The sequence below is a fragment of the Berghia stephanieae genome, chromosome 9 (assembly GCF_034508935.2).
Source record: "Berghia stephanieae isolate SIO BIC M18660-M18661 chromosome 9, UCSD_Bste_1.3, whole genome shotgun sequence".
Lineage (NCBI taxonomy): Eukaryota > Metazoa > Mollusca > Gastropoda > Nudibranchia > Aeolidiidae > Berghia > Berghia stephanieae.
Genome location: NC_088368.1, coordinates 33,932,617 through 33,945,116, shown reverse-complemented (window position 1 = coordinate 33,945,116; position 12,500 = coordinate 33,932,617). Strand labels below are relative to the sequence as shown.

General features: G+C 35.7%; 2 protein-coding genes across 3 annotated transcripts in view; one reads left to right on the top strand and one right to left on the bottom strand.

Annotated features, from left to right (window-relative positions):
• The window catches only part of LOC144980098 (putative deoxyhypusine synthase), a 196,978-nt gene that overhangs the window by 76,478 nt on the left and 108,000 nt on the right, over positions 1-12,500 (bottom strand). The window lies entirely within an intron of this gene.
• The window catches only part of LOC144980191 (uncharacterized), a 122,380-nt gene that overhangs the window by 27,667 nt on the left and 82,213 nt on the right, over positions 1-12,500 (top strand). Inside the window, exons 4-6 of the mRNA XM_078927765.1 lie at positions 9,876-10,038; positions 10,359-10,472; positions 12,404-12,495. Coding sequence (XP_078783891.1) covers positions 9,876-10,038; positions 10,359-10,472; positions 12,404-12,495 — 369 coding nt within the window. The remainder of the gene's footprint in view (positions 1-9,875; positions 10,039-10,358; positions 10,473-12,403; positions 12,496-12,500) is intronic.

Genomic DNA, 12,500 nt, shown 5'->3' with positions numbered 1-12,500 from the left:
AGCAAATTATTGCGCTGGTGTGAACAAAACGAGGAATTATTGGGCGCCTGATTTTCATAATAATTTAGCCTTATATTATTTTTTCTGCACTGTTAGATTTTATGTAAAATATTTTCAATACTGAAAGTGTATTGCCTACAACTCAAATCAAAATGGAGACCTATATTGTGCGTAATTATTCCGGTCCCTAACGGAAATCACTAGCAACTTGTTATTGTTTACGTTTGGGGCACCTAACTTTACTGCTCTATAGACTTTTAAAACCTTTAAATGCTCTTTGTAACTTTTATGCATCGATATCATCTATCAATGTTTTTAATATGTCCGACATTCATTGCTATTTCGACAGTTTCAACAGTACAAATTAGTTTTACAAATAATTCAGAGTCGAGAATATATTACAATTTTCCCTATTTATATTCGTCATCATCTAGGTACACACATCTGCAGGTCTGATTACCGACTGCAATTATTATGGGCTCGAATTAATATTGTTGATATGGACAATAATATTTTTTGTTGGTTTGAGAGCATTTCCTATCGGACCTGCAATTGAGTTCACGTTTGTCCTCATTATATACATATATTAATATAATATATATATTACACACAAACACATATATATATATAATATTATATATAAAATATATATATATTATGTATACATATATATATATATATATATATATATATATATATATAAAATACATACATCATACATATATTATATAATATATATATATATATATATATATATTTTAATATATATATATATTATATATATATATACATATATATATAATTTTTTGAGTTAAAATAATGATTACTCCACCCATCTCAAAGGAAAACTACCATTTCTTAGTAAATACGTAATCGTTGAATAATGCCTTGAATGCTCAGTTGGTAGAGCACTCGCTTCACACGCAAAGGGATCGAGATCGATCCCGGGTGTAGTCGATATTTTTTTCTGCCCCCCCCCCCCACCCCGGTTCACCCAACAGTGATTGGGCACCTGGGTCTGTTAGATCTGGCGGAGAGTACTTCGATAGACTAGCATTCTATCCAAAGTGTAGCAAGCAATTGCTATTGTCTGTTTCACGCTATAGAAAGCGGGATAATCTCCGGCTCCATGGGTCTAATGGCTCTGAAGGACTACTATCAACAGTTGACTCAAATTAAGAAATTTAGGAGCAGGCACCGATGTAAGATAAAGAACTGAACAAGTGTGTATGAACGGTACCAGACAGAGCAAGCAAGAAAAATACAAGAAAACAAACATCCCAAAAATCAGTCGATCTCGAGGTTTTTTTCGTGGTCAACTGATGTTTTGGAATATTTGTTTTAAAAAAATATAATTTAGTGAGAATTAATCACCTACTTGGTTGTTTACAAAATAATAACAAAGGGCTGAGCTACGTCAATGTCGTTCCTTCTACGCATGGGCAGTAGCAAAATGTATCACCCTTCGTGTGAAAATGGTATTATATCGAAGGGGGAGGGTTGGATTTTAAAATAAAAATCATGATAAAAATATGAGAGATGTGATAAGTTTGTGTTTTTTTGTGTGTGTGAGGGATGGAGAGCACTCTAAACTCTAGTCTAACTCACAGTAAAAGTAAATTACATTAAATTGATCTTTTATAAAGCGCAATATTCATTAAACGTGCTCAAAGGGTTTTACAAGGGGTCCCTGACCAATTTAACATTTAGGACGGGACATGAAGTTCGTTAAGGCGATATTACATTTTCTTTTCGGACAGAGACAACGCTGTTTAACGGCCAGGTACTCATTTTACACCTGAGTACGGTGAGAGAATGTGAGTAAAAAGCCTTCTCCAAGGACCCAACTATGCGCGAGCGAGGCTCGAACCCAGGACCTTCCGATCCGAAAGCGAGTGTCATACCACAAGACCACATAGCCTTACTTTTTACCAAATTTAACAGATACAATCACCTAATCAATACTGATCAATTAGAAAAGATTAAGAAAATGAATGAATCCTATCCTCAACCTTTATTCATTTGTTAACCTGCGCTTTACCAACTGAATTATTAAAACCCAAACTCATAAATCATTAATTCCTCCAAACCACAATGAATAAATTTGAAAGGCGAGTTCATCAACATAAATTTAGTCCGTGCGTTGTTAACATTTAATTTTTCATTTCGTAAAATCATCGTCTACCTTATGAATATGTAACTAACATCAACATTGTGATTAGCATATTAGTAAAGGGAGTTCTCGTTGAAAGCATGAAAATTGGCTTACAGTTATAAATATGACACCTGCAATAGAACCACTCTGGCAATTTTTAATAATAGTGCGTTCTTAGTCATTTTATTTTTCTCTATATTGCATTATTTATCGAAGGGAAAATAACAACGAGATTACAATGTGCGTTTTACACATTTAAATATCAGGTGCGAGAAAATGAAAGGCCCCAAAGTAGAGCTCTTTAAAACTATGATAATATTTATAAATCATCACAAAATTTTGCACACTGTGAATCTAACAAATTTTGTTTAGGAATATCAAATTTCAAGAAAAATGAATGAAAGGTTCAAGAGTTATAGCTGTTCAAAGAACATCATTAAAATTGTCCTATCAAGAGTTCGAGAAATTCGCGCCATGAATTACTTTGAACGTCCTGTCGATAAGCTGGACAAGATCTTGCCGCAAGGGTAGGGTGCAGCTCACCCCGTTTACTTCCTGTTTCATTGTACGCATTTGCACTGTGTTGAACACACACTCAAAACAAGAAAGCAAAATTCATAAAACTGACAACTAGCAGTCATGGTTTATTCTGAGGAAGATAAAACTGTTATTAAAGCATTATTCGAGGAAAAGGGTTGGACTGGTAAAAAGATTGTTCGAAAATTTCCGAATAAGAACTGGTCAGTCAGGACGGTTAACAAAATCATTACAAAAGTACGAAAAGAAGGGTCAATTCATAGAAAAAAATGGTGGTGGCCGCCCCCGTTCAGCGAGGGTAGAGGAAAATATCGACTTTGTGGAAGATGCTATTCTGTCTCAAGTAGACAATTCTGGATCCCATTTCTCCACTCGTCAAGTTCTTGGTGTCCTAGGCATAAGTGACTTTTTCGTACGGCAAATTGTAAAAAAGATCTTAATCTCCGCCCTTTCAAGCGAATCAAAACCAGCAGAAAGTCTGAAAACGTCAAGAGAAAACGCAAAACACGAGCAAGAGCTTTACTATACAAATTCACCCACAACGGCGTTAAGCATATGACTTTTACTATTGAACTTGCAAGAAGCAGTCATAATGCCGTTATGTACGGTAGTAGTAAAACTGACATTTCACTGGATAGACTTTACCACGAGAGTAATTGGTTCTCAAAAAAATTATGGTTTCGGGAGGGGTTAGTTGGAACGGCAAAACCCGTCTCCATTTCATCGATACCAAAACAACAAAAGTGAATGCACAAAAACATATAGTACTGCTTAAGGAAAAACTGTTACCAGGTTGCTTAACACTGTATCCTGACAAACATTCTTAGTGGGAAACAACATTGAATTCATAACAAAAGACGAATGGCCTCCCATGAGCCCTGATTTTAATCCTATGGATTACAGCATTTGGGCCATAATGTCAAACATTGTGTACAAGGGCAGACAAAAAGAAGAGCAACTGGAAACAGCAATCCAGGATGCTTGGGACAGAATAACTATTGATGATATTCGTCGTTCAATTGCTTCGTGGAAAAAAATGCCTACAGGCTGTAGTGTCACAAAACGGCGGTTTGACCGATCACGTATGAGCTTTTTGAAATCCTGATGTAACTTTGATATTATGTTTTTAGGGTACGTTTTTATAAAGTCTTGTAAAATAATAACTGCTTAGTCAATGTTTTAGAAATTTCACATGGCTATTATTTAAATACTAAATTATCATTGTGTCTAAATGTCTACTATTATTACTTTTAAAATGACAGATCTCCAAAGTGGGGCCTTTTATTTTCTCGCACCCTATATATTGTTGACTATTTACGATAGATAACAGATGGCTGTTTCGTGTTGTAACTTTTAGATTCAGAGGGGGAAAGGGAGTGAGTGAGAGAGGTGGAGAGAGAGAGAGATAGATAGATAGATAGAGAGAGAGAGAGAGAGATAAAGATAGAGGTAGAGGGAGAGAGCTAGAGGGATGGAGGGGGGGGAGAAATTGAGTTAGAAAGGGGAGACAGCGGGCGAGAGAGATAAATATGTTGGAGAGAAAGAGAGAGAGAGAGAGAGAGAGAGAGAGAGAGAGAGAGAGAGAAAGAAAGAGAGGGTGAAAGAAAGAGCATGAGAGTGGTGAGAGAGAGAGAGAGAGAGAGAGAGAGAGAGAGAGAGAGAGAGAGAGAGAAAGATCGCCTCCACATTCAACTTGAGCCATGGGAGACGCAATTCATGACAACATTATTATTCATAATCAACGCCCACTAGAAGTATTCGTCCAATTCTTCGAATTTCATATTCCCAGTTCTACATTGCAACTAGGACACTGTCATAGACACACACCCACACACACCCACACACACACAAACACATACACACACACACACACACACACACATATATATATATATATATATATATATATACACAACATGTATGCACGTTATTACTGATGGATAAAAATTAAATTACGTAAACGTCTTTTTTTATCACTCAAGTATAATTTTGTACATTTGGCATAAAATGTCGAATTTTGGATTTTACAAAGAATTAAATTACAAAATTTACATAAATCCACTCAACTCAGGGCTGACAGCGAAGTTATTCATGATTCGCAATTATATTATTTTTTGGCTCGGTTATACATGCTGTCAAGTTGTATATTTTTATCTTTATTTTATTTTCTCGTCAATACCAGTACTGCCGTCCTCTGGAAAACACATGTTTCAAAATTTGGCTAGAAAAGTCGTTCTTCACATATTGATCGATTTAAATGACCCTCATCTTGGGACTTCGAGAAGTATGGTAACATTGCACGCCAAATGAGTTGATGAGGTATGCCAGACGTGCTCTTTAGAGCGATAATAAAAGAGGACACAAAAGAGCCCTGTGAGACACAAAGTTAAAATTGATTGGTATTCGATATCACTTGTCCTATCTAGGGAGTTGATTTATATTGACTGTTATCCCTTTTTAGACTAAAGTGTTAACCATTTGGGATTTCTGAGATTTAAAATTGATTGAGCAGTCACAGAACCAGCTTGTTTTGATTTGCATTGTCCAACGCGGTACTGATATCCAACAACACTAAAAATACGCACTCCATTCGCATTGGTCAATAACACAATTTATATAGTCTCTAACAGCAATGCTGCTTTTGTACTCTGCATCGTCGGATAAGCCGAGTGGATAGCTGGTAATTGATAACATATCTTGTGATCAGATCTTTCGGTGAATGAACAAGTGTTTCAATTAAAGGAGAAATTATTTGTAGATATGAAAGTTCTATACGATATTTTGAAAAACATATGACTGTCAAAAATTAATATCTGCATTAGTTTTGTTTTCAAAATTATAATATTGTAACTCTTTACTTTCTGGAACATCAAGTACAAACATTAGTTCTCTCCAAGCAATTCAAATCAATGCAGCTTACTTGGTAATGAAAAATAAGCGCCAAGACAAAGCCGCATCTCTCAGGGTGGACATACACTGGCTGCCTGAGCAAATCACGTCACCCTAGCACACTTTGCGGCGCTGCACTGTGGCGGACTCCTAAGTTGTTCAAGCTTCCTCTTAAGAAAAGAATTCCCTTGGGGATGAATAATATTAGATTCTTACACTCTTGATTTTTGGAATTCCGGACGTGTTCCCAACCGCTACACGAGCTCGCGAGTGCGCGTTGGGAATAAAGTTCGAATCCCAAAACGCAAGTGTAAGAAATAATTTATTCTATCCCTGAATCGATTCATATTTCCTCCTCTCTGAATAAAAGACACATTAAAATACATTTAAATGATACCTCTTTTTAAAGATTCTGATCTTTAGTGAAATTTACGCTTAATAATCTGACGTCACAAATTATTATTGTAAACATGATATCATTACACGTTACTATTTAGGGAAAAGGTGAAATAAAGGTAATTTATTCTTTTTTTTTTCACAAATTACAGATTCATTAATTAATAAAGTTATTTATTTATAATGTATATATGATGTTTTGAGGAGAAAAAATGTGTCTTGAAGTGAGGCGGATTAAAATTTTACTTTTTCTGATCACCTAAACATTAAACTCACTTTTTGGCAACTGGTACACGCCGACATGGGATACCGATTTGGAGGATATATCACATATTATTTCATGCTAACGATTTAACATTGGACACCGCTTGAAATAAAACTTGTGTATGCAAATACAACAGATGGTGTTGCGGCTCTTCTTTAAAATAAATCCAGTATTTATGTATTCCGTCCTGTTGGAAATACTACTATTTAATTTCAACAACTATGTTTCAAATACTACGCTGGCAAGCACAATTTTGATGTGAATAATTACAATATTCATATCCGGAAATTCTTATGTTAAGTTTGATACGGTCATACATAAGATCATGGTTACATAGTGTTTATATGAATTACCTTGTCAAATTATGACACACCGTGTGATTCTAGTATAGGGTACCAAGTATGATGTCACAACACTGGTTCCAATCTTATTGGTTCAGAATGCAGTACATTGTTCAATAACGAATGTAAATATAAAAGGGTTATGGAACAAATATGTATTGATAACAGATATTATTTTAGAAATTGTGTCAAATCAAGTTGTTAGATACGTTATAATTGAGGTTTCTGTGTAGTTTGTAGTTTGTAGATTGTGTTGATTCTGGACGTATCCATGGCGTAGTGTTTGATGAGATTGTTACTCCATTTCAATGTGTTCGTGGATAGACCAAAGGGATTAGGACATTTCCAGACATCTATTGTGGTTGAGTTTAAGTTGTCTCTGTTGTTTTACCCTTTATCAGCGTTTCCGTTATGACCGATGTTTGCAAGTGTCTTCTTTCTTGATGTGTGTATAATGTTTTAGTGCAAACACGACTTCTGCCTTTGATTATTTCGAATTATTCCCTTTAGAAAATTCCCTAATTTCATAAAATGTGATTTTGTTTATGTTATTATTATAATTTGTGTTATCGAAGCACTTCCTATCATTTCAACTAATTGCTGACTAGAATTACACACTTAAGATTTGGCAATTAAACATAACTTCTTCTTCAACTCAGTTACACATTTTATGGTATAACTGTTAAATTCAAACCACGCAGCTGTCATCTGCGTTATTTGCGGCCACAAATATAAGGGCAATCCTCAAATTTTGGCAAATTTTCCCGTCGTAAACTCATGGCCTGACTTCTTAAGATAAGTCTTTGGCTACAAAAGAAAACAAATAAATCGTTAGTTGTATTCAACAGTTCAACCTATGGGATCACTTGTTTCCTTGACCACTACTGAAGACAACTCACTAGGCAGCCCGCAAACCTGAAAATGACGTCAAAGTATAGGTCTTAGTAGATTGTAGCGTAGCCATCGTTAACTCATAGCCTTACACTGACCAAAAAATGACGCCAAAAGACAAGTCTTTGGCAACAAAAGAAAACAAATCGTGAGTTGTTCAATAGTTCAATCAATGGAATCACTTGTTTCCTTGAGCTCTACTAACGACAACTCACTAGACAGTGCACAAACTTAAAAATGACGTCAAACTAAAAGTCTTAGTGGGTTCTAGTGTCAGGCTATAAGATAACGATGTCTACGGTTGTAGTGTAAGGCTATAAGTTAACGATGGCTACGGTTGTAGTGTAAGGCGATAAGTTCGATCTCTACGCACTAACACCCCAATTTTGACGTCATTTTTAGGTTTGTGGACCGCCTTGTGAGTTGTCCTAGTGCTTGTCAATGAAACAAGTGATCCCATTGGTTGAATTGTTGAATACAACTCACGAGATGTTTTCTTTTGTGACCAAAGACTTGTCTTTTGACGTCATTCGTTGGTCAGAGCGTAGCCATCGTTAAGTTATAGCCTGACACTGAAACCCCAAATTGCTCGCCTAGTGAGTTGTCGTTAGTAGTACTTATGGAAACAAGTGGCCCCATTGGTTGAACTATTGAATACAACTCACAATTTGTTTTCTTTTGTGGCCAAAGACTGGCATTTTGTAGTCATTTTTGGTCAGTGTCAGGCTATAAGTTCACGATGGCTACGGTCAGTGTCAGGCCATGAGTTAACGAAGGCCACGCTTCAACTCCATTCATTCTGTTCTTAGTCAACAACCTTGTTTCTTTGACAAAAGACAACCCACCAGGCGGTTCACAAACCTAAAAATGACGTCAAAATAGTGGTCTTAGTGGGTCTTAGCATAGCCATCGTTATGTTATAGCCTGATACTGAAATCCAAAAGGACTGGCAGTTTGATGTCATTATTTGGTTTTTGCACCGCTGAGTGAGTTGTCGTTAGTTGAGCTCATGGAAACAAGTTATTTCATTGGTTGAACTATTGAATACAACTCACAATTTGTTTTCTTTTGTGGCAAAAGACTGGCATTTTGACGTCATTTTTTGGTCAGTATCAGGCCATAACTTTACGAAGGCCACGGTCTTAGTGTCAGGCAAAAAGTTAACGATGGCTACGGTTGAAGTCCCTCTTCTCTTTGTAATTGTTTTAGGACCGCCAGTTGGGTGATGACGTTTAGAGTGACTCAAATATTTGTGTGTTGGATTTTATTTCAATCTGGCGGGCAGATGTAATTTACTTAAATCAACGTTCCCTTTTTGGCAGGTCTGATAACCAAAATTATTGTAATGGAAAAAAACTCTCAAACTATCGCTAAAATACTATCCATACAGCAGTGTTAAATCAAGTCCATAATTTCGTTCAATTATCAGACCTTCAAATATTTGCACCATCACTTTAACGCATAACAATGTGTAATACCACTTGAGTAAGTTTGATGAGTAGTGATGCTCTGCGTTTTAGTAAAATTCTCAAAACCTCCGCAACCAAATTAAATGTTCTACCAACACACAAAACTGTGTAATTTTTACGTTTATAATCTAATTGATACAATCTAGTGAGCATTTATCACTAACAAGCTGTATAGAAATACTAAGAGAGAGAGAGAGAGAAAGAGAGAGAGAGAGAGAGAGAGAGAGAGAGAGAGAGAGAGAGAGAGAGCTGAGCTACGTCATCTTCATTGCTTCCATAAACGTTTAAGTTTACTCATAAATGTGTGTTGGCTCTTTTCCTGGGGGTCGATGTTGCGAGTATTTAACTTAACCGCAGTACAATTCTTTTCCCGTAAGTACATGGCTGTTTGCAGCGTTACCTTTACCACCAACACCACCTCCACAACAACCATCACCACCACTACTACTACTACCACCACCACCACCACCACCACCACCATCATCATCATCATCATCATCTTCATCATCATCATCATCATCATCATCATCATCATCATCATCATCATCATCATCATCATCATCATCATCATCGTCGTCGTGGTCAGGTTTTCAAACAAAAGATTATTGACATTGTTATTGTTCCACTACATCAAACCATATCTCGTTGTTGGACTGTTGGACCTATTTATTGTAAGTGCCCTTCGCTTGGGGCCTCTTCAGTCCAATAGGAACATTTTCCACATCCCCCTCCTTCTTCTTCTCCTCCTCATCCTTCTCTTCAACTTCTCTTCCTCCTCCTCATCTTCCTCTTCCTCCTACTCCTACTCCTCCTCCTCCTCCTCCTTCTCATCATCATCATCATCATCATCATCATCATCATCATCATCATCATCATCATCATCATGTCGTCAATATTACAATAATTAACGTCACTGACATCTTATCTTTCAGTACATCAACCCAGCCATGGATAAGTTAATTACTATCTCGTTGTTGGTCCTCCTGTCTGTGAGCTGCTCCTGGGGTCTCTTCAGTCCAGTAGACACTCAAGGATTAACCAGCGGCACCAGCAGTGGAGGTCCTCACAGTCATAAAAGTTCACCAAGTAATGACGGTGAGTATAAATAGTAACCTATATATATCGAACGAAGTTGACGTCACTCAGGTCTTTGTTATTGCTTTTTGCCATCCACATTTATGAGTACTTCTCACTAAACTGTATTAACCAGACTATAAAAATGTATGGTTACACATAGTTTTGTGTGTTGGTCCGTTATCTTTCCGGATGGCAATGTTGTGAGCTTCTTAGCCAAGCGCATACTATCTATATTTTGTGTTGATTCGTTATATAACTTACTTTCTTACAAACTAATTGTCTTACTATCTAACTTACTAACTGCCCGTTACTTGTAATTCTACTATTTCACTTTTCAGGTCCATTGACCCCGGATAATTTCCCCTATTATGACAAGCTGGATGAAAACTATGAGCTCCAATGGAAATTCAACTCGACCCATATCATATTCCAGACTCGAGTCAAAACTACAGGTAGCCCGACGTGGTTTAGTTCTGCCGTACTCTGAAAAAAACCCCAAACAAACTCGTATTTTAGATTTTGGCCAGAAAACTCCTCCCTCAAATATCGATCGATTAAAATGAACCTCATTTAGGAAAAAATATGAAATCTGGGATTTGCGAAGAAGTCCTAGTGTTGAGAAGTTTTGCCAAGATGGGGGTTATTCTAATCGATCTATATGGGCGAGCTTTTTGGCCAAAATTTTAATTAGCCTTTTTAAATTCAGAGTTCGATAAGTGGATAATGGAAATACTAAAAGTACTCAATTCAATATCAATTTGTGATCCGCCCGACGTGTACTTATTTACAGTTCTGACTGCCCAAATTGTTATGGGCTCATTGTTGTAATGGAAATACTCTCAAACAAACTTAAAATATTGTCCAGTACAATCCCACATCAAATCTTTAAAGTACTAAAACACAAACGAACACGATTGGTTTCATCTCGCAAAAGTGAATATCATAAATGCGCGTGCCAAACATGAAACATTTGCCACCGTGGACAAACTGATCACCCTTCAACAAGTATTTGTGAAGATCCTATTGCTGCCACAATTTGTGTTTCTCTACACTTTAGAGATAAAATTACATCGAGAGTTTGGAATGAGCTGGTATAAACAAAGGAAACTCAATTATTGGAGGACACAAGCAAATTTTGAACTGGAGTAGTATTTGATGAATTTTAGCGGCACTGGAACAGTAGTAGGTACTGTCCGCGCTGATACAGTGTTCTTGAACAATTAGGGCTATAGACTATAGACCCAAGTCTTTTATGATTTTTTTTCTTTTTCTGCTAATATATTGGTTCCAGTTGCTAGCCATAATTGCTCGTTTGTTTATTGGAAAGAAAACTAACAATCTGAAACTGGCTATTATCACTCCAATATTACAACAACTTTACCTTGACTAAGATGACCCAAATATTTATCGACCTGTCTCGAATCCCACACTTATATCTAAACGAATTGAGAAAATTGTTGCTCTTATGTTGACTGATTAACTGATTAATTTATTTAATGTAAGATTAACTGACCAATTGATAATGATGATAATTTTTGGTGTCGAATTTCCACAATCGTAACAAATTGAAAACGAAATAAATATGTTTATGTTGTGTATACCGCACGTGAGAGAGAGAGAGAGAGAGAGAGAGAGAGAGAGAGAGAGAGAGAGAGAGAGAGAGAGAGAAAGAGAGGAAGAGAGTGAGAGAGATGAGATGAATGAGAAGAATGTGAGAAGAGGGAGAGAAGAAGAGAGGAAGAGGAGAAGAGAGCAGAGGGAGAGAGAGAGAGAATAAGTAGGAGTGAATAACGTTATTACGGTTATTTAACGTTATACAAGTGTAACTAAATGACAAATTGCCATATTTATGGACAATGCAGATCTTTATTATTATTATTATTATTATTATTATTATTATTATTATTATTATTATTATTATTATTATTATTATTATTATTATTATTATTAACTCATTTTTGAATGAATGCATTTTTCTCTATATTTAGGTCTGTTATCGCCCCTTCCACAATTCAGGAACTCCCCTTATCTAAATTCAAATGTCATATAATTTATTTCTATATAAATAATGCTGACGTTATTGTTAAACTACACGACTTAGTATCTGTTATTATTATATTACATATATATTATATTATTATATTAATATATTTTATTATTATTATTATTATTATTATTATTATTGTATATTATTATTATTATTATTATTATTATTATTATTATTATTATTATTATTAATTATTATTTATTATTATTATATATTATTATTATTATTATTATATATAATGTGTGTGGAAAAGAAATCTTGGATGTCTCTGGTCAATTTAATTTTTCAATTCATGGTGGCCATGAGTTACATTGGTTTTATGTCTCTATTAAATAGGATGGGTTGGCTTCGGTATCTCAGAACACGGTGACATGTACCCTTCTGACGTCATCATTGGCTGGGTCAAGGACGGAAATGTTCATTTCGCAGTAAG